Source organism: Chiroxiphia lanceolata, chromosome 22 (assembly GCF_009829145.1).
Source record: "Chiroxiphia lanceolata isolate bChiLan1 chromosome 22, bChiLan1.pri, whole genome shotgun sequence".
NCBI lineage: Eukaryota > Metazoa > Chordata > Aves > Passeriformes > Pipridae > Chiroxiphia > Chiroxiphia lanceolata.
Genome location: NC_045658.1, coordinates 1,050,762 through 1,071,570, shown reverse-complemented (window position 1 = coordinate 1,071,570; position 20,809 = coordinate 1,050,762). Strand labels below are relative to the sequence as shown.

Genomic DNA, 20,809 nt, shown 5'->3' with positions numbered 1-20,809 from the left:
TCTTCCTCTCCTCGCCCTAATTTTCACCTCCATGGAGCAGCTGGAGCTGTGGCTGGAGTAGCTGAGCTCCAGCTGCTCTAGTTTGCCCCAGCAATGATTTACTAGCTGGGGTAGCCACTCCCCCCCTCCTCCCCACGGACCTTGGAGCCAGGGCCTGGCCTGGCCGTGCTGTGGCTCCTCTCCATAGAAAATGTTCTCCCTGGGGTCCTGGCTGCCAGCATTCCCTGGGCTGGCCTGGGGCTGGGCCCTGCTGGATGCATTCCTGCAAGGTGAGAGCCGTGGGGGTGGCACGGGGGCAGCTCAGGGACAGGCCGGGGGACACCAGTGACTTGCTGCTGCCTTTCCCCACAGGGCTGGTGGGTGCCTGCGCCGTCTCAGTGCTCTGCAGCCTCCTGAAGGTTTATCTTTACGTCCAGTGCCTGCAGTAAGTGCCGCCCGGGGTGGGGGAGGTTGGTTTTGGGCATCTGATATTGGGATCTGCTGTTGGGGGGGTGGCTCTTGGCACTCAGGGGTGCAGGGCAGGGCCTGGGAAGCACAGGGTAGGTGTCTCTAGGGCTGTCACCCCGTTTTGGGTGACATGCCACCTGGCTCAGCATTCCCCCCTCGCTGTCCCCAGCAACCCGGAGAGGCAGGCGGAGAAGGAGGCGATCCGGGAGCAGCGGGCGGTGCTGGAGCCGCTGCACGTGCTGGTGCTGACGGGGGTCCTGGCCCTGGTGGGGTCCCGCGTGGCTGCGCTGGTGGTGCTGGAGTTCTCCCTGCGCGCCGTGTCCACCGTCCTCTCCCTCGGCAAGGTGAGATGGGATGGGGGAAACTGAGGCACAGTGTGGAGGGAGCTGGGAAATTGTGGATCCCTGGTGGACTTGTTCAACCCCCACAAGGGATGGAAGGGTTGTGGTGTGGAGGGTCCACGTGTCACTTTGCACATGAACCCAGGGGAGCAAGAGGACAGTGGCCCCAGGCTGGGCCCAGGCCAGGGGGGGCACAGGAACAGGGCAGGGCCCGTCCCTGTGCTGGGCACGGCCGGGGCACCTCCAGCCCCGGGGGCACCGCAGGGACCCTCTGGACAAGGAGGACCCGGAGGGGCTGGAGTGTGTGCAGGGAAGGGAAGGGAGCTGGGAAGGGGCTGGAGCAGCAGGAGCGGCTGAGGGAGCTGGGGGGGCTCAGCCTGGAGAAAAGGAGGCTCAGGGGGGACCTTCTGGCTCTGCAACTCCCTGACAGGAGGGGGGAGCCAGGGGGGTCGGGCTCTGCTTCCAGGGAACAAGGGACAGGAGGAGAGGGAACGGCCTCCAGCTGTGCCAGGGAAGGTTTAGATTGGATATTGGGGAAAATTCCTTAATGGAAAGGGCACTCAGGCATTGGCACAGGCTGCCCAAGGCAGTGGTGGAGTCCCCATCCCTAGAAGTGTTCGGTAGGTGTGTGCATGTGGCACTTGGGGACATTTTTAGTGGTGGGTGTGACAGTGCCGGTGGGATGGTTGGACTCGATGGTCTTGGAGTCTTTCCCCACCTCCCGATTCCACAATCTCACGAACTCCTCGCGACTGACAGAGCCGTCCCCTCCCGCAGGGCACCCACAGCAGCCAGCTCTACCTGCTGTGCCAGTACTCCCTGGGCTGTGGGGTGTCCTGCGGCCTCAGCTTCCTGCTGGAAGGGGCTCCCCACCGGAGCTGGAACCTGCTGCTGGCGGCGGGGCTGGCGGGGCTGCTGGCGCTGCAGTGCCGGCGCCTGGTGCGGCACGTGTGTGCCCTGTACGGGCTGCACAGCCGGGAGCGCTACTGCGGGCTCTGCATCCTGCTGCTCTCCGACCACCACCGCGTCCCCGTGCTGCTGCGCCGCGCCCTCGCCGTGTCCTTCGCCGTGGCCGACCTGGCGGCCGTGGAGCTCATCAACAGGGATTTCCTGTCGGCCGCCGAGGCCGTGCGGTTCTGGACCCCGCTGACCATCTGCTACGCCCTGCTGGTGGTCTACATGCAGGGTGGGAGAGGGGCCGGGGGTGAAGGGGGGCGTCAGAGGGTGGGGGATCCCGGGAATGGGGCAGTGGGGGGTGTTTTGGGGCTGTATGGGGCATCCTGGGATTGTATGGGGGGTATATGTGGCATCCCATTTATTGGGTTTGGGGTGAAGGGGGGTGTCAGAGAGTGGGGGATCCTGCATATGGGGTCTGCCATATGCAGGATGGGGGTGTATGGGGCATCCCCCAGTGTTGTAGGGGGAATATATGGGGTATCCCAGGGGTGTATGGTGGATATATGAGGTTTCCCATGTATTGGGTTTGGGGGGGGGGGTGAAGGGAGGTGTCAGAGGATGGAGGATCCTGTGTATGGGGCAGTATATGGGGTATTTTGGGTGTATGGAACTGTATGGCATGCCCCAGAGGTGTATGGTGGATATATAGGGCATCCAATATATCAGGTTTGCGTTGAAGGGGGGATGTCACAGGATAGGGGATCCTGTATATGGGGTAGTATGGGGTGTTTTGGGGGTGTGTGGGGCATCTTAGGAGTGTATGGGGGGTATATGGGTTATCCTGGGGGGTGTGGTGGATATATGGGGCATCCCATGTATTGAGTTTCAGGTGAAGGGAGGGGTGTCAGAGGATGGGGGATCCTGTGTTTGGGGCACTATAGGGGGTGTTCTGTGGTTGTAGGGGCTGTATGGGGAAATTTGGGGTTGTATGGGGGGTATATGGGGTATTGGGTTGGGGTGAAGGGAGGATGTCAAAGAGTGGAGGATCCTGTGTATGGGGCAGTGTATGGGGTGTTTTGGAGGTGTATGGGGCATCCTGGGGTTGTAGGGAGAGTATATGGGGTATCCCAGGGATGTATAGTGGATATATGGCGCTTCCCATGTATTGGGTGTGGAGTGAAGGCGGTGTGTCACAGAATGGGGGATCCTGTGTATGGGGGGCATTTTGTGGGTGTATGGGGCTGTTTGGGTATTTTGGGGTTGTATGGGGGATATATGGGGTATCCCATATATTGCGTTTGGGGTGAATGGAGGGTGTCAGAAAGTGGGGGATCCTGTATATGGGGCAGTATATGGGGTATTTTGGGGGTCTGCAGCGCTGTATGGGGCATCCTGGGGGCGTAGGGGGTGGTATATGTGAACCACCCCCTATCCCCCCATGGAACGCCCCATGTCCCACTTGTGGGGCCAGGGAGGGCATGATGTCCCCGTTGTGAGGTCAGGGAGGGCACAGTGTCCCCTTGGATGGGTCTGGGGAGGGCACAGTGTCCCCGTTGTGGGTGTGGGGAGGGCACAGTGTCCCCCCGGGTGTCTCCAGCGCCGTGTCCCCGCAGAGGAGGCCCGGCAGAGCGCAGATGGAGGGCGGGTGTTCCAGACGGTCCTGGTGCGGATGGGCGGCCTCTTCATCCTCCTCCTCACCGTGGGCCGGTGGAGCGACATCCTGCACGTGCTGGTGTCGCTGCTGGGGGAGCTGTGGTGCCTGCTCCACGCCGGGGTGCTGCTGCGGGCCTGCCGGGGGCAGGTGAGCCGGGGGCACCTCCCGGGGCCACCACAGCGGTGTGAGGGGCGGGCGGCAGCCCCGGGGCCACGGGAGGGGCATTCCTGCTTCTCTTCGTCCTTCTCCCTCAGGATTCCATCCCGCAGCCTCACCGGGAGAGACAGTTGGGATCCGGATCGGAGGAAACGTCTGGATGAGCTGTGGGATGTGACCAGACAGCAGAGACTTCGGGGTGGCTTTGCCTGGCACCCCCAAAATCCTCCCCGTGGGGACTAAGGAAAAAGGGCTTCCAGAAGGTGCCCGACCCCGTCCCATGGGATAGAGGAGGTCGGGGGGGAAGACTCATGTGGCCCCTGGTTTTTGGGGACCCTGTGAGGTTGCAGCACTGCTGGAGTTTGTTCCCTGGTCCCACTGGGATCACGGGATGCTGATGGATATCCCATCCTCACTGGCTGTGGGGCCACACTGTCACAGCGGAGGGGCTCCAGGGGAGCTCCAAATTTTGGAAAATAAAGTTTTTTCCAGCAAAATCCGTGGGCAGAGCGAGGTGGGGTCCTGTTGTGCCAGAGAGGGACTCAGGGATGGCCACGGTGCAGCTTTTGGAGGAGGTGGGTAGTGCAGTTCCTCCTGGAAAGGGAAACTGAGGCACAGAGTGGGGGGTTACCCTCTGACTGGGAGATGCCCTCGTGTCCTAGTTTCCTCCCCATGGATGTGCCATGTCAGGGGGCCATGGGCTCTGGGAAGGTGGGGTACAGTTTGAGGAGGGGAGTTCTGGCTGCCTGGGCATGAATCCCAAAGGATGGGGGGAGCAGAACGGGGTGGTGGTGGGTGTTGGGAGCATCCTGGGGCTGGCTGGGGGCACAGGGTGCACCCGGGGGTGTATAGGGGTTTATGGGGCACCCTGGGGCTCTATGGGGGCACATTGGTGTCCCAGGGGTACAGAGAAGCAGTATGGGGCATTTTGGGGGTGTATGGAGTTGCATGGGGGCCACTGGGCGTGCCTGGGGATGTATAGGGATGTAGGGTTACCTTGGGGGTCTGTGGGGACACCCGGGGCACATGGGGCTGTATTGGGGCACACAGGCACCCCGGGGATGGGGGATAATGGGGCACCCTGAGGGTGCCTGGGGCGATCAGGGGCAGTCCGTGGGACAAACTGGGGGGGTGGGTCATTCCAGAGCACAGAGGGGCACCCGAGGGGGCACGGGGCAGCCGGATGGCACCGTGGGGACACATGGGACATCCCTGGGTCCACGAGGCACCCTGAGGTCCCATGGAGCACTTTGGGGTGCATGCAGCAGTCGGGGGTACATGTGGCACCCTAAGGACCTGTGAGGCACCCCGGCGTGCACCAGGCACCCTAAGGACGTGTGCCCCCCCGCCCTCCCCCGCCCGGAGCTGTGGGGCAGGCGGGGGGAGGAGGAAGGGAGGAGGAGGTGGAGGGAGGAAGGGGCGGTGATGCCGGGCGGCTCTGCCTCCCCGCTGCCCCCGCCGCGCCCGCGGAGCGCACGGAGGGACCCGCACCGGCTCCCCAGGTACGGGACAGGGACGGGGACAGGGCCACCCCCTGAGGGGCTGCAGGGCCACCTCCGGGCAGGCAACACCCCCCTGGGCAGGGAACCTCCCCCCGCAAGGTACGACCTTCCCAGGTAGGGAACTGGGGCCACTCCCAGGTAGGGACCACCCCAGGTGCGAGATTGGGGATCCCCAAAGAGGGGAGAGGGGACACCCCAAATGGGACGCAGGACCTGCCAGGTGATGGGATAAGGACCGCAGAGCCATCCTGGGATGGGACAAGTGGACCAAGAGCCACCCCCAAGGAGGGGATTGGGGACGCTCCCAGGGAGGGGACGGGGGGCTCCCTGGCAGGGGGTCACGGGGGCCACCGCCCCATAGGGGACAGGGTACGCCCAGGTAGGGGAAGGGGGCTGTGGGGCTGCACGGTGGGAGACCGGGGATAAGTGAGGGGAACTGCAAGGCCACCCCCCAGGTCAGGGACAAGGGGACAGTGGGACCACTGGACGGGGGAGACAAAGGGACCAAGCACTCTGTCCCCCCACCCCGTCGTTTTTTCCTTGGGCATCCTCGCAGCACCCTCCCAGAGATCCCTGGAAACAGAGTTGGGGGACAGCTGTAAAGAGCTGTGCCCCATCCCAATTTTGGGGGCGTGGGGATGCTCCAAAAGTGGCCCCTCATCGATCCCACCTCAGTCCCCACCCCAGGAGATTTTGGGGAAGCCAGGGGGGCCTTTCCTAATGTGACCTCAGCCACCCTAAACCAGGATGGAGCTACGTGGGGAGGGGTGGGAACCCCATAAAAAAGGGGGCAGGACCCCCATTACTGCACCCCTGGAGCCTCCACCAGCCCGACGGCCCCTGTCTGGGGGGACCCGGGGGGTGCCGCCGTGGGGCTGCCAGGATCCCGTCAGCCCCGGCACAAAGAGGAATGCGACGAGCACATGGTTCCCATTAACCTCGGAGAAATCTTTTTTTCTTTCTTTCTTTCTTAGTTTGGTTTTTTTGTTTTTTTGGTTTTTTTTAAGATTATTCTTTTTTCCCCCTAATTTTCCGCAGCTCGGCTGGGGAGGAGGAAAAGCGGCAGCTCTGGAGGGTGAGGATTTGGGCGAGGGCCGGCAGCGCCGGAGCCCGGCTGGGGTTTCGCCGGTGGGGAGGGAGGGGAGGAGAAAGAGAAGCGCTTGGGGTTCTTTTTCCTCTTTAATCCCTTCCCTGCTTGAGTGAGAGGCTGAAGTCACCAGCGGGAACATCCCGAAGCTGTTCCCCCACCTCGAGGGGAACTGGCTGCCCCCTGAGAGGATGTGCTGACCCCCATGAGCAGGATTCTGGGGGAGCTGCATGAGAGCGGGCAACTCATCACACAGGTATTTATCAAGCTGCTGATTCACCTCAGGGGCGAATCCTGCTTCACCAATGCCCTGGCTAAAGCCTTGGGGTTCCCCCCCTCCAAACCATTCCATTTGGGAAGGGGAAGCTTCGCCCCGGCTGTTTTTCCCATTGGGAAGTTGAAGAAACAGCCCTGTTCCTTCCTGAGCTGGGTTTATCGGAGTCGGGCGCATCCTGCCGGGCCTGTGCTCGGGGGCTGTGTCGGCGACAGGGATGTGGTCATTCATAGCACTGTGCCTCAGTTTCCCAAAAATAAAGGGGAAAAATTTTCTGGAAAAATAAAGGGGTTCCACTGAGCTGGAAGTGATTAGTTGGGAATTAGGGATAAGGAGGGAGGGAACGGGGATGTAGAGACACTCCAAAAAAGGGGTCGCAAAGGCAAAGTCCTACAGCAACCCCATTTTTAAGAGGAAAGGTGGGGTTTTTCCTGCTGCCCACAGGGAGCAATCCCAGGTGGGAGCAATAAGAGGAAATAAAGGGGGTTAAAACACTTATAAAAGGGAGGGATTTGGCCACAGAGGCGTGAAAATGGGAGATTCCGGCTGCTGCTTCCCCAGGACCCTTTGCCCTGTGTCCTCCCAGGCACGAGACCTTTTACTGCCGTGACGTGGGACGGGGACGGTCGTTCCTTCTCCCTTTCCGGCAGCAGGGAGGCGGGTTGATGCCGAAGGGCAGCACGGCTGCAGGAGCTGCTGGTGCGCCTGGGAGCTTTATCTTATTTTCCCTAAAATCAACCCCAGGTCTGGCCCTTCCGCGACTCCAGGGATGCTGCCAGGGAAGGCAGAGAAGAGGATGGCTTCATCCATCTTCATCACTCTGGTGCCACCACGTAGGGACGTGGCCACCAAGGAGAAGACCCACCAGGAGCCACAGCCGGAGTGCGCTGAGGTCCCCGGCACCCATCGCCCCTGGATCCCACCGTCACCCCCCGCGCTGCCCAATGGAGGTGAGGGGTGTCCATGGGGGGCTGCGAGCGGTGCCGAGAGGATGATGATGGTGCTGAGGATGCTGTGGAGATGCTTTGCTAAAGGACACGCAGGCAGAAGGGGGTGGGGGGGAGTTTTTGGGAGTTATTCCCAAAATCCCTGCACCCATCCCGGGATGGATCCGGCTGGCAGGGAAGGGCTGTGTTTGCTCTCCATTGCCGGGCACTTATCGGTGCTGTTTGTGCCCTCCGTCCGGGACGGCGTTTGCTTTTGGGGCAGGTCAGTGAGCGCTGCTGCAAAGCTGTTGGGGCATTACTGTGACAGGGCGTTACCATGGTGGGACATTAGCGCTCCCCTAAACCCCCCACATCTGTCTTTCGCTGCAGAAACCCACCCAACTGTGCCTGTGTCTTCATTCCCGTCAGTCCTCATCCTCTCTGAAGCCCCCCAGCCCTTGTCTGCAGAGTCGCTGTGTCCGGCACTGCAGCAACTGGACCTTGCGGCACCCGCCACCCTCCAGGTGAGGATAATGGGGTGCAGACCCCCCAGTGCCTCAGTTTCCCCACCTGCAGGAGCATAAATAACATGGCTTTACCTTCCCCTGCTCTCCAGGCCCCTTCCTCCTTCCCTGCTGAATTAAAGCTGCCCAGACTTTGCCAGGAGCAAGTGGACAAGCCGCAGTGGCAGGATGCGAACGGGTACCCAGAGCGGGACGGCTCCAGAGGTAAGGGGGACAAAGCCGTGCGTGGGCTCATCCCGAGTTAGGGAGACTGAGTCAGGCAGCTCCGAACCCCTGTCCCTGCTTCCTGCAGACATCTGTGCCTTCTGCCACAAAGCACTGGGGCCGCGGGAGCCAATGGTGGAGGCGATGCAGAAGCAGTACCACCCCGGCTGCTTCACCTGCCGCACGTGCCAGAGGCTCCTGGCCGGGCAGCGCTACTTCCAGAGGGATGGGCAGCCCATGTGTGACACCTGCTACCAGGTACCATCCTCTCTTGGGGACAGCCAGCACCCTCGGGGTGGGAGCTGGCATCTCATGCCGTGTGTTTCCTAGGCCACGCTGGAGAAATGTGCCAAGTGCCAGGGGCTGATCATGGAGCGCATCGTCCGTGCCCTGGGCAAGGGTTTCCACCCTGGCTGCTTCTCCTGCGCCGGCTGTGGCCGTGCCATCGGTGCCGAGAGCTTTGCCGTGGACGAGCAGGGCGACGTGTACTGCGTGCCCGACTTCTACAGGTTGGCAACGGGGGCGCGTCCCCCAGCTTGGGAGCTGGGGTTTGGGAGCTGGGGTCTGGCTGTCCCTGTCACCCCACAGGGTTCACACCACTGCTGTTTGCCCCCGCCAGGAAATACGCCGCGGTTTGCAGCGCCTGCCAGCGCCCCATCATCCCCTCTGAGGACAAGGACACCTACAAGATCGAGTGCCTGGGACGCAGCTTCCACGAGAGCTGCTACCGCTGCGAGGTACAGCCTCAGCTGGGGGCCCCCAAAGCTGACGGGAGGGCACTGAGCCTTGGCTGGCACGGGGTCCACAGCACCTGGGGTTATTTGTTATCCCACAGTTTATCTTGTAAGCGATGGGGAGGGGGAAATAAATAAATCAATCAGGTGGTGGTGGTGATGATGTATCTGGAGGAGACCTTTGGCTTCGCAGGATTTTGATGCAGTTTGTGCTTTTTCCAAGCGCTGGTGGGTTTTGCAGGAAAACGGGATGTGATGCAACGTGAGGACCTCCTAAAACATGTTGTCCCTTTCCCCTCTCACCCCCAGAGCTGTGGGATGTCACTGTCCCCAGAGCTGACGGAGGATGGGTGCTACCCCCTGGACAGCCACCTCCTCTGCAAGTCCTGCCACGTCCGCTGGCGGAACGAGTCGTCCTGCTGAGACCCTGCGCCTCATCCATCTCTGTCTTCCAGTGCCAGCCACCAGAAAGGCGGTGTTTTGAGGGTGACCCTGGGTGTCTACTGCACCCCAAAATTCCTGCAGAACTGGTGTCTTCATCTCCAAAACATACCTGGGACCCCAACCCCCAGGGCTGGCCAGGGGAGCAGCGTGGATGTGTCCCGACACAGCTCTGCACTCACCATGAACGTGAAATGCCCTCACAGAGCAGCAATGGCAGAGCAGAAGTTTTATTCTTTATTTCTTTTTTAAAACTCCTTCTTCAATGCCAGTTTGGTTTTCTTGGGTGTTTTTTCTTCCTTCTTGAGCTTCTTTGGGGTTTCACTGAAATGTTTCTCTCTGTAGAGAGTGGGCACTGATTTAGTTACTCACAGTTAAATAAAACCCCGAGTCTAAAAACTCTCATTCCTTTCATCCGCCCTGCATTCCAAACCTATCAAATCTGAGTTTAAAAATAAGGAAAAAAAGCCACTTTTTGGATTTTATAGGCGTGGCAAGTCAGGTCACTCAGGTCCATAACAGTTGATTTTGGGGTACGGCTATTTGGCAGACACCACTGTCACCCAGGGGAGAGCCAAGGTTGTTTTTTGGGAGTGGATTTGGGATTTGGTGATCTCATGGGGTTGATAAAAGGGTTTTAGGTGGTGATTTGGGGTTTTTTTGCTGGCTGTCTGTCCTGGAGCCGGCAGAGGGCAGCTGGAGCGCAAATTCCTCCATCAGGCAGCAAAACTCCAGTTAAATGCATCCAACAGCCCCGTTTCTGCACGTTTTTCAAGATAATACCACTCTGTCATCGGAAACTTTTTGATCTTCTCTTAGTCCAAGCCCCAAACCAGCAGAAATTAGACCATTTCTCTGCACGTCCAACATCTGCACAACCGATGTCACTGGTGCTCGGTGGTTTTGTTCGTGAGGGCGTTGCAAACCAGACTGAGAAACATCTCAACTTTCTTTTTAACCAAAAGTGCTTAAAAAGCCACAAATAGAGAGCAGAAAATAGCAAGAGCATGTGAGATGATGTTTAATGCTTTCCTGATGGAAAGAGGGAGCTGTAAACAAAGAAACCCACCACCAGAGCAGCAGCTCTGGGCTCCTGGGTCACCTCCGACATCTCTCTGGCTCGTGCTGTATTTATGAATGAAGGGGTTAATGATGGTTAATTAATCACATCAACAACTATTTCCTGACGACTCTTCCCAGTCTACAAAGCCGATTACTCAGCGTTCATTAACGAGCGTCTCCAGCCCATCAATCAGCTCGTAACTCGCTATAAACAAATTTATAAATAAGATGTTAAAGTTGCGGTTTGTCCTGGTCACATAAGTTGGTGGCTTTGGTGGCTTTGGGTCTTGTTGGGCAGGAACCTCGTGTCCCATGCCGGGAAATTCCTGTGCTCAAAGTCAGCTCTCTCTCTTTCCAAAGTTTGTCATTCTGTGGAGAAAACCAGGCATCAAAATGATGCTAAAAAAAAGTAAAAAGATGTGGTGGCCAAAGGGAGTGGGAAAGGGAAGACCCAGGAGTTGCTTGGTTTTGTGCAATAAGGGTATTTTTCCAAGCAAGGTTTTTGGGGAGGATGGAAGTGCTGACGCTGAGAGGTGTTTTGCATGTGTTATTCCAAGCTGTGCTATCCCTCCACAGAGAAATGGTGGGAAGGGGTTGGATATTTCCCCCAGAAAGCAACCCAAGATGCGCTGTTGGCAGTGGGACTGCGGTGAGTTTTGGCTGGAGGTAAGCAGGGAAATGCTTTTATTGACATGAAGCCTTGGAGAAGGTCCTGGAAAGCGAGGAGAAAGGAAAGGCACAACTGGAGAGTTTGGCAGTGCAACAAAGGGATGCAGAAATGGTCAGATTTGGCATGTTTTTCCCAGAGTGGAGGACGACAAGGGACAGAGATGGATAGACACAGATTTAAGAGGATAAAAGGTTGATTTAACCCTTTTTCTTCCCGGATAAGAGGAGAAGTGTTACTAGCCGAGGCACAGGGAGCGTCACTATGGAAAGCACAACCTCATGTTTTCCCTCGGGAGGATCTCGAGGAATTTCAAGCTGCGTGCAGGAGAGAGATCCTGCAGGGGTGAGGCTGCGGGAGCTGGATCCCGTCCTGCTGCCAAGCAAACCCTCGCCGGCTGCGACAACTCAGCCCGCCCTTGAGCTGCTCACTCTGTCACGAGCACTTCTGCGAGTGCCCAGGTTTGCTGGCAAAAGTAAACGTGGAGCAATAGGACTTTGGGTGGCTGGGATTCCCCAAAACCTTGTGGAGCCCCCCAAGACCACTCAGATTTAAAAACCATTTGAGGTCTCTCATCCCAGCGGCAGTGGACAAGGGCAGAGGGGATCCCGCCCCTCTGAACGCCACTGGCTGGGCCCTGCCCTTCCCTTGGCTGCTGGAATAAGCCCGGCAGTCCTTGCAATCCCTCTTGGCAGGCTGAGGAGAGCAGGAAGGACCTGGCTGCCCTCCAAGGAGCAGCAAATGCAAATATTTCTTCACTCCAGGCTGGGTGCGGCCGCGGATAAAATTTCCTCGGGCTTTCCCAGCGAAGGTATCTGATATCCTATTCTGCTGCGAGGCCAAGTTGCTCCCGGGAATACAACGGTGCATCCCATAAGAAACCTCCAAAGATCATCCTTCTTGCAACTTGGACTTTTAAAAAGAGGTTTTAAATTAAATAAAGAGCTGCCAGGCATGGGTGTAGTGGTTTTAAATCAGTGGTTAAAGTGTGGTTTCGTAGCAAAAAAGACCTTTTTGCAGGTTTTGTTGGCAAATTGGAGATTTTTGGTGTGGCACGAGGAATGTGAGATGATAAAGGGAAAAGGCTGGAAAGTGCCTTTCCCCCCAGCATCCCCTTGGTCAGCTAGGAGAAATGGGAAAAGCAGAGGGAGGGATGAGTTGTATTCCTTGTGTGCCTTTGCTGTGCCATCACGACTTCCAAGGTGCTGGTAAGGAGCTGGAGCAGAGGGAAACACTGCAGGAAGGGAAACTGCGGCTGAAACAGTGCCCAGGGCTTTGCTGGCTGGAAAAGGCGCTGGGAGCAGGGTTGGGTGCTGGTTTTCTCAAATAGGATGGAAAGAGCTACAGGAAAACAGGGGTTTTCCTTTGGATATCCCAGGTTAATGGCAGCCACGTCCCAGCTGGCTCGCTGCAGTAACATTCTTCCCCACAGAGTGTTCAGATCTATTTCCTGCACTTTCCTGTCACCAACACAACCTAAAAATCCAACATTTCTTAAATGAAAAGCAGTCTGATCCTGCTGGGTAAGAGAGACAAGGGAAAACCAGCAGGGATTTTGTTGGGAGCAGCCAAGCCCTAGATTTCTCTGGCTTCATTATGCAGCACAGGTGGGATATATATTAAAAAGAAGAAAAATGCAATATTCTAATATTCTCCTTTCCCCCCCCCATTTTCCTTGCAAAAGTGAACCACCCACTGATGTAGTTTTAAAGCACATCAGTTTTGATAACACAAGGGGAAAGGGATGCAGACTGATGCGCAAGCGCGTTACCAGGCTGCAAGTGCTACAGTGGCTTATTTATAAAAAAAAACAAAAACAAAGAAAAAAACCAACAAACCAACAGATAAAAAGCCCAACCCACCCTATTTCTGAAAATAGACACACAGCACATGCCTGCAAATGGGGTTTTGTCATTTTGTATCCCAGATTTCCTTCATCATATCGGCAATTTACAGCATCCCACAGCCTTATTGCCTGAAAATTAACAATTTTCACCCAGATTTGGCTTTGAGCAGTTTAAGTTACATCTTTATTTTGCTGGACTGTCCAGTAGAGCCTGTGAGGTGTTTTATTAAAAATCACGGATATTTCTCGCAGAGGTTATCCTGTTTGTCAAGGTGACTTATTGACCTTGGGGACTCATCGCTGGGGAAAAAAGGGTGGAGGAGAAGGATGATGAGTATATAAATAATGGCAGCTTCAACCCCTGCAAAGGAGAAAAGCAGTGGAAAACCAAAGAGTTAACCATAAAATATACAATCAATATATCATATATAAATACATAATAATAATGTAATATAATAATGTATCTCCTAATTCTCTGGGCAGCTAAACTTTCCCTTACAGCTCAGCCTGGGGAATATACCTTAATCTCATTTACTGGATTGCTTCGTCCGAGGACGGATCTTGCTGAAGTGATCAGGCTCCTGATGGCGTATTAAGGGCAACACGTTTTGTGAAGAAAAAGAGAAATAAATGCTAAAAGGAGGTTTTTGGCTGACAAAAGGAAGCGGCGGCCGGGGCTGCCCCTCACGGCGGCCTCAGGCGCTGCCCCCCCCCGCCTCGCTTCACAAAATGGCCGCCCGGCGAGCCCGCGGTATGAGGCGACAAAATGGCGGCGAGCGGGCAGCGAGGGGAAAGATGGGCGAGGGGCGGCTGCGGGGCCGGGGTGGCGGGCGCGGGCTGAGGCCGTGCCAGGAGCACGGCGGAGGGGCTCTGATCTTGCGCGAATTCCCTCCGGGCAGGCAGCGAAAGCGCTGCGGGTGAAACCTGACCTTCTTCTTCCCCCCCCTCCCTCCTCCCCTTTTCTCCTCGCCGCTTTTGCAAAAGGATGTGAAAATGCCCAGAAATGCGCATTTTCACTCGTCCATGGCGGAGCCCTCCGTCTCCCCCTCACGCTTCAGCTCCCCTCTCCAGTTCCCCCCGCCTCAGGCGCCATCGCTGCTTCCCCCCCTCCCCTCCCGCTCTGGCGTTACCCCTAAAATATTGTATCTTTTGCCTCATTTTTGGCCCAGAATTCCGCTTTTCACACGCGCCCCCTCCCCACCCCCGTCCTCCATTATCATCACCACAAGCACCCCAAGGTGGGTAGTTTAATGCCTAATTCTGTTCTCTTGCACCGCTTTTCTCCTTCGCAGGGGTCGGAGCCGCCATCTCCCGCTTTCCTCACGGCATGGAAAATACCCAAACGTGCTTAGGGGAAAAAAAACAAACCAAGGAGAAATCCCCTAACACCCGAGGACTGATTTATCTTCGGAGCCGGAGTGGTGTGGAAAGAAGCCATCGCCGCTTGCCTGCTCCCCACGACAGCTCGCCCGCCATTCGCTTAATTAAAATCATATATTGGTGTGATCAGACGTGTAATACCATAAAAACCCAAAATCCCGTAACATCCACACGCTCGTTGTTGGAGGCTGCAGCCAAGGTACCACATACGCTTTTTTTTTCTTTTTTTTTTTAAATATTTTTTTAATGTTGCCTTACCTTTTTGTCTGCATCACAGTGTTGTCACAGGCTACAATGTTGCCCCTTCCTTGTTAAAAGCTTCATGCCTAAAATACTGCTTTTTTCCCCATGGAATTACAGATTTAGGCCCATGTAGATGCTTTATTATTTCTACAGATATAGAAATATTTCTATATATTTACTACATACATATATAAATATTCTATATATTGACTACATATTTATATGTATATCTTCTTTTTACGGGGACTGCTTAGAATATAAGATAAACCCACACACCTAAAAACTATGATTTAATTATATATAATCACTATCATTTGGCCCGTATATATTTTTGATTTTATATATATATATATATTACCTTTGTTTTCCTCCATTGGCTTTCTACTACAATGTATCCTAAAAGCAGGAGAAAAAAATGCCATAAAAAAGTAAAAATTAAAAAAGAAAAAGAACAAAAAACAACCCATCTCTTTTTTTTACAGTCCATGGCGGAAGTTTGTGCCTGAATATTTTATTTGTTCCACAAAGAGGTATATTTTCCTTGGGAGATTTAGGGAGGATTACTTTTTAATGAAAAAAAGGAAAAAATACACCAAAAAAAAAAAAAAAGGAAAGAAAAAAACAAACCCAAAACAACCCAATAAAAAAAGAAACAAAAAGGAAAAAAAAAAAAGGCACCACAAAACCACAATACCAAACTTGTAAGTGAAGCTGCAAATGCAACCGAATAGTCCGGATCAGACAATTCATTGCACAGAAAAAAGAGGATAAATGGAACTGCAATGGCCGGCTTTGCTGTAGATCCGGGAGGAGGGATCACTGCCTTTATCCCACCATCTCGCGCTCCAAACACCACCATTTTTCTCTCTCTCTCTCTCTTTTTTTTTTTTTTGTTTAATGTGGTTTGTTGGGGCGTTTTGTTTCCAGCCGAGCGAGGCTGCACCACCCCCGAGCCGGGGCTGCCAGAGCCGCTCAGGGGCTTCACTTTTTACAGAGATCTCTGTTTTTTTCCCCGGCCTTGTGCAATCCTCTCCCTTTTATTACGTGTTTTTTCCCCTCTGCGAGTATAAAAGTTTCTCTCCTGTCTCCAGCTTGGCTGCTTATTCCAGAAGCTTCCACGGGGGCGGGGAGCCCCCACTGCGGCGCCTTTGCCGCAGCGCCGGGCAGGAGGAGGAGGAGGAGGATGCGGAGGATGCACCACCTCTCCCTGGCTGGGAGCCTCATTCCAAGCCTCTCCCTCTCACTCCATTCCCCCAGCCTTGAAAAGAGAGCTCTGGGAGGTGTTTGCAACTTGATTTTTTTTTTTTTTCCTAAATAAATGGAAAGCAGAGCTATTGCTGATGGAGATGGATGAGGGCAGGGCTGGCAGCGTGGCCAGGGCACCGATGGCACAAGTGACCTTTCCCAGGCGGTGGGAGGGAGGATTCCCCTCCCACCCCAGCATGCTTCTGCTTGGAATTCATTTTAAATAGCAGGAGTATTATTTTTTATTTTCCTTCCCCCCTCCCCTTGCTCCCTCACTGATTTTTTGGTGGGTTTTTTTGGTTGGTTTTTTTTTTGAAGCTTCCTCACAATCTTTTTTCCCTGTGTGTGTTTTGAATTGTGTTTTAAAATTGCCCAGCTGGAGACAAGGCTTGATTAGAGCTGGAACAATAGCTCCCTTTTATTAATAACGGGAAGGATTTACAGTCCTACAGCACCTTCCTTGGAAAGCTTTCCAAACCATTTGCAAACACTCACAAATTTCAGATTGCGCAGCCCTTGGCTGTGAGGTAGGTAAGTATTTTAATGGTGCCACCACCCAAAATCACCTCCGTGGCAAATCTACATTTCTAAGAGCTTAAAAAGATGACAAATTTGGGTTTTTTTAAGGGGGGTGGTGAGGGAGGCTGGTTAAAAGCTGTAACCTAAATCTGTAGATGCAGATTGTTTGCTGCGTCCTGGGAACTGGGCAGTTCTCCCTCCCACCACGCAGCTCTCCAGAGCCAAGCTGTGGATTTGCTGCACGTCAGTAAACATCTGCTTATGGATTTTTTTTTTTTATTCCCTTTTTTTAATCCATTCCCTTTTTGCAGTCCCCAAGTGACCTCCTGCAGCACTGCCTCCGCTGCAGTTCGACCACAGCTTTGCATTGAAGCACTGATGTGTCTCCCTGGGAGCCAGAGTGACCTTGCTGGGGGGACTGGGCCCACCAGGCAATGCAGATGCTCCTCTTCATCCCAGATCCCTGCACCCCTTTTTCTCCATGCATCCCTTCCCTCACCGGGGGATGTTACAGTGTTACAGTGGGTAAAGCTGTTTCATGCCTTATTTCTTCTCTCTCTCTTTTTTTTTTTTATTTTCTAGGGAAATAGTGGGTTGTTTGTGTAACCCCTCTCCCCATCAGATCCCTACTAACCATAACCATGCAGGGATCTGCAAGTCTCCTGGGCAGTGGGATCCAGCCTTTCCATGAGTGTGGGGCTCCATCCGTGTCCATATGTGTCGTACACAGGCCACAAAACCCCACAGTATTCCTGTGGTTAGTTCTGTCTGGAGACCATGAGTGGGTCCCAGGGCTTCCCCTTCCCACCACTTGCTGGTTCACAAAGGCTGATGCTTCTGGAAAAAGCTCTGCCTTGTGGCCTTTTAAAAAAATAAATAAATGAAGTGGCACTGCTGGGGATTAGTCATCCTCATTTTTGAAGGAAGCTGTTTGCCAGCACTGTCCATATCACGCATGTGCGTGTGAGATGGGAACTCCAGAAGGCTGGTAACGTGCTCTGCTCACTGCTCCTTGGAGCTGAGCCACCCAGGCTCCATTGAGCTGCTCCTGGCAGGTGGAAAAACCGACAGTCCAGCTTTCTAGACCCTTTCCCTCCATTTTTTCAGGGCTGGAATCCCTGCGTTGGCAGGTGTGGAAACGTGAAGGCTGTAACTGCAGTGAGTGAGGATGGATGAGCTGTTTTCTGGGGTCCCATCCAACTCCAGAGAAGAAACTCTGGTGATTTATAATTCTTTTCTTGCCTCTGGTAGATTTTACTCTGAGCTCTGCTGCATCTTGTGAGAAGACTGAGTTTGACCCTTTTGGTTGCTAAAAATGGTTCTCTGTTTAAATGTTGGTGCTTTTTCCCTTCCCCGTGGTCACGTAGAAGAGCGAACCGCGCAATTAACCGGCACAGCAAAGGGCAGCTCCCTCCCCCTTTCCCCTTTCAAAAAATCCAGAGTTGTGTGTCTTGAACTGCTGCATAGGCAGAAAACATACAAAGCCCTTGTCAGCATTGTGCTGATGTGTGGCACATTAAAAAAATACACACAAAAGGGGTGGGGAGAGCGGGTGCCTCCAGGGAGCAAAACTGTGGGGCCCCTTTCCCTCCAAGCCAACAGACCTACGTGCCATAGTCTATTCCTCCTAATTTTGCTCAAGCGAAGGCAGTGGAGGTCGGAGGGAGTGTTGAATGTCCTAAATTGTGTTGGTGAAGATCAGGGTCCCCTTGAACTATATTTTTTTTTCTCTCTGAACTCGCTCTCACAATATGCTGCTGGTTTATTACTCCATTCCTCGCTCCCTGGGAAGAAGGAAAACGCTTCCTCACTGGGTGTAATTCCTTTTGTTGTGTCGCAAAGGTAATAAAAGGCACCTGGTGCTGGTCTCTCCCAGGTCACACACGACTTCAAGGCGCAGCTCCCATGGTCATTAGTGCACAGGGAGTGCTGGGGGTCGTTAGCCCTTAATGAGGGTATTGGCATCGGGATTGCATGGATGCCTCTGGCAGACCAGGCCCTGCCACGCTGGAGCAGCCCCTTATGAGAAATTATTTCACTGCCTGGTTGCTGTAGTGTTTTGTAGCACAGCCATGGCTTTATGCTTTTTTGGCCAAAATTAAGCAGAGGGGGAGGATGAGGTGGCCAGGCCAGATTTCATCCCCTGCTCCCTGTGGTGGAGCTGGTGTGTGAACACCATCAGTAGCTCCTGTGCCTAAAGACTCATTTGTACTTGGAATAAGTCAGCATGGACAAGGATATTATTGTTATTCCCTCATTTAGGGCTGTGTTGGTTTGGAAATACGCCTCGTGCTCATCACAGGGAGGTTCAGAGAAGCAAGAAGTTGGCTGTTGGGATGATTCCACATTTTTCAGCCTGGCACACCCTGTGGGACTTGGAATAACTTTCCTTTGGCAGTTTAGGATAAACGAGTGAGAATTACCTTATGAGTACTGAACTTTTACCACCCTGAAGACTTACTTGAGCTACATCCATGGCACTTCCAAGCTAAACAAAACCTGGATTTCTGGTGCCAAAAAGTGATACAAACCTCCGCTCCTCCTCTGTATGGGGGGAAACCATGGTCTTGCAAGCTTTCCTGTTATCCCAGAGAGTTAAAATGCTGCACTGTGAGATCTGCAGAGGTGAAATGAACTCCAAAGGCAGATGAGAAACTTCTCCTGTGCTGTGTTGCTGGAGAGGCTTCTGAGAGCAGCAGGTCTTGATGCACAAATATTTCCCTTTGTGCTTTCTCTGGAGTGAAGGAGCGATAACTGCAAGGACACGGGTTCACTCTGCTTCCTTTAAACACCCTCGTGTTGCTGCGGTATCAAAATGGTGTTTGATGAAACAAAAGCTCTGATGGTGGTGGCTCAGTGTTTATTTAGTGCTGGGTGTGCTGATCAGTCCAATGGGGAATGTGGGAAGAGCAGCATAAGGCTCACAGGTTTGGACTGGGGGTTTGTGTTAAAGCCTTGTCCTGCAACATTTCCAGCCTAATTTCTGTGATTTTTTTTTTTCCCCTGGGCATTGCACACAGGAAAAAAATTACATTTTGATGTGAAGTTAATACAACAATTAGGTGTTATAAATGGGAAAGTACAGGATTCAGTGATCTAACCAGTCCTAGGGGATTATATCCTTTGCAGTTTTCCTGTTTGGGTATCAAATCACATGGCTTGTTTTTTACATTTGTTTTCTTTGTTTTTCCCCTGAAATGTAATATTTTGCTGCCTGGAAGACCATAGTCCTGTCTAGCTGATGAAAGCCCTGGATTTGGGAAGAATCCTTATCAGATGAGTGGACACTGCTCTCTGGCACATGGTTGTACGGAAGTTGGGGGGCAAGGGGAAGCAGGGCAGAAGCTGGCATGGGGATATCTCTAATTTTTCCCAACAACAGGCAAAAAAAAAGGTATTTATTCCATATATTTGCTGTACTGAAAGTGAGAGGAAGCTATTTTGCAGTCCTGCGATGGCACCTGGGGTTTGGTTGCATGGTTCAGCTCACTGTGCTCTGTTGCTGAAGAAACCTCTGGTTTTCTGTAGCAAAGATTTTGAAAACAGAAATGTGCTTTTATACAGAGATCCAAATGGGTTCAGTGTCAACAGAATTCCAGGGGCTCCTGAGCTGTGTTTACTAGGCTGCAGAAGGTGACTGGTGGCATTTTGTGGCATTTCCCATCCCTAGCACTGTGTGGATAAGAACGGCACGGGGAAGAATTTATTTAAGAAAATAAATTACTAAATGCTAGGTTTCAAAAAGGGAGGGAGTTTTCTCCACAAAGTCATCTCGTCGTGAAGATTTGGATCACTGACCCTAAAAAGAACCCAAATCAAGAGCTTTATTAATCTAAATCCTGTGCTTTGTGTTGCTTAAGTCTCCAGAACCCAGCTCTGTGTTCCAAGCGAGAGCCTCTGTCTTGGCAACAAATGAGCCCAAATATCAAACACACCAGTGCCTTCTTGGAGAAAATGAGCATAGAACAGAATGGGTAAGCAATAAAATTAGGCCAATAATTCAGGCTGGCTTAAAAAGGAGATAAAAGCCTAGCTGGGAATTTGATATTCAGCTGCCATAGTGTTCTTTTAATAAATACAGTCAATGAGCAGGGAAGGCACGTAAATACATTTTATCCTGACAAGAGGGTGGCTGGAGCTGGCTGGCTCCAACAAAGAAACATTCTGAGTGTTTCTGGGGGCTCTTGGCTGGGAAACCTCCTGTTTTCCCATAAAAAGCAGAGATACTGGCTGTGCCCTGGACCCTGGTGGGGACGATCATCGTGTGCCCGCTGGGGTGCCGTGGTTTCCCTTCCTCATGTCCACTGGGAGCACAACACACAGAGCTATTGCTGAGCCAGACCCGAGGGGAGGAAGCCTGAGCAAACAGAGCCCTGGTTGCTGTCCTTGCTCAGTATCTAATCTTTGCTTTTGGAAGTGTTCGGCGAGCGGTGCCAGCGACACGTGGCAGCTCTGCAACCCAGGGAAGACACCATGTTAAAAATGGGCAAACTCACCTTTTCAAGGGTTTTTCCTGCTCACTTCTGTTTATTAGTGTTTTCTCCTTAAAGTGAGGCTGCTGTGTACACCCCAAGGATGCTTTCTGTTTCTCCTGCCCCTTTTTTTTTTCCTCCAAACTGGAGAACTGCTAACTTTATTAGCTCCTTATATGGCAGCCCTG

The 20,809-nt window shown here is 53.5% G+C and overlaps 3 protein-coding genes and 1 long non-coding RNA gene across 6 annotated transcripts in view; 3 read left to right on the top strand and 1 right to left on the bottom strand.

Annotated features, from left to right (window-relative positions):
• The first annotated feature begins 175 nt into the window (after positions 1–175).
• Positions 176–4,005, top strand: TMEM82 (transmembrane protein 82). Its single transcript, XM_032709035.1, has 6 exons — positions 176–269; positions 352–424; positions 617–791; positions 1,566–1,974; positions 3,299–3,486; positions 3,594–4,005. The coding sequence occupies exons 1-6, from the start codon at positions 191–193 to the stop codon at positions 3,657–3,659; spliced, it is 990 nt and encodes a 329-aa protein (XP_032564926.1). The 5' UTR covers positions 176–190; the 3' UTR covers positions 3,660–4,005.
• Positions 4,006–4,958: 953 nt separating this feature from the next.
• Positions 4,959–9,606, top strand: FBLIM1 (filamin binding LIM protein 1). Of its 2 annotated transcripts, XM_032709094.1 has the most exons (10): positions 4,982–5,096; positions 6,036–6,072; positions 6,202–6,340; positions 7,103–7,308; positions 7,675–7,808; positions 7,931–8,012; positions 8,101–8,270; positions 8,343–8,521; positions 8,632–8,749; positions 9,056–9,606. In XM_032709094.1, the coding sequence occupies exons 3-10, from the start codon at positions 6,315–6,317 to the stop codon at positions 9,167–9,169; spliced, it is 1,029 nt and encodes a 342-aa protein (XP_032564985.1). In that variant the 5' UTR covers positions 4,982–5,096; positions 6,036–6,072; positions 6,202–6,314; the 3' UTR covers positions 9,170–9,606. The 2 variants fall into 2 exon arrangements, with proteins under 2 accessions (XP_032564986.1, XP_032564985.1); XM_032709095.1 differs by having other exon boundaries at positions 4,959–4,997; positions 6,036–6,340; positions 7,949–8,012.
• Positions 9,607–12,917: 3,311 nt separating this feature from the next.
• LOC116797523 lies at positions 12,918–15,517 on the bottom strand. The gene is made up of 2 exons (XR_004360675.1): positions 13,995–15,517; positions 12,918–13,062 (listed from the first exon to the last, which is right to left on the bottom strand). It is a non-coding gene; the product is annotated as an uncharacterized LOC116797523 (long non-coding RNA).
• SPEN (spen family transcriptional repressor) overlaps positions 13,492–20,809 on the top strand; it is a 77,598-nt gene continuing 70,280 nt past the window's right edge. The window contains exons 1-2 of one of the 2 annotated variants that reach the window (XM_032709124.1): positions 13,492–13,513; positions 14,055–14,341. The gene's annotated coding sequence lies outside the window, so the exon portion shown is untranslated. Of the gene's footprint in view, positions 13,514–13,562; positions 13,680–14,054; positions 14,342–20,809 lie in introns of those variants that run through there. The other variant, XM_032709123.1, reaches the window with a different exon arrangement.

What these genes read in the sequence shown, in the direction of transcription:
- TMEM82 (XM_032709035.1), top strand. Translation starts at nt 191, where the DNA reads ATGTTCTCCCTGGGGTCCTGGCTGCCAGCATTCCCTGGGCTGGCCTGG. An exon ending in GCTGGATGCATTCCTGCAAG is followed by an intron (nt 270 to 351) that starts GTGAGAGCCGTG and finishes CTTTCCCCACAG; the next exon opens with GGCTGGTGGGTGCCTGCGCC. An exon ending in CTTTACGTCCAGTGCCTGCA is followed by an intron (nt 425 to 616) that starts GTAAGTGCCGCC and finishes CGCTGTCCCCAG; the next exon opens with CAACCCGGAGAGGCAGGCGG.
- FBLIM1 (XM_032709094.1), top strand. Translation starts at nt 6,315, where the DNA reads ATGAGAGCGGGCAACTCATCACACAG. An exon ending in GCGGGCAACTCATCACACAG is followed by an intron (nt 6,341 to 7,102) that starts GTATTTATCAAG and finishes AATCAACCCCAG; the next exon opens with GTCTGGCCCTTCCGCGACTC. An exon ending in TGCGTGCCCGACTTCTACAG is followed by an intron (nt 8,522 to 8,631) that starts GTTGGCAACGGG and finishes TGCCCCCGCCAG; the next exon opens with GAAATACGCCGCGGTTTGCA.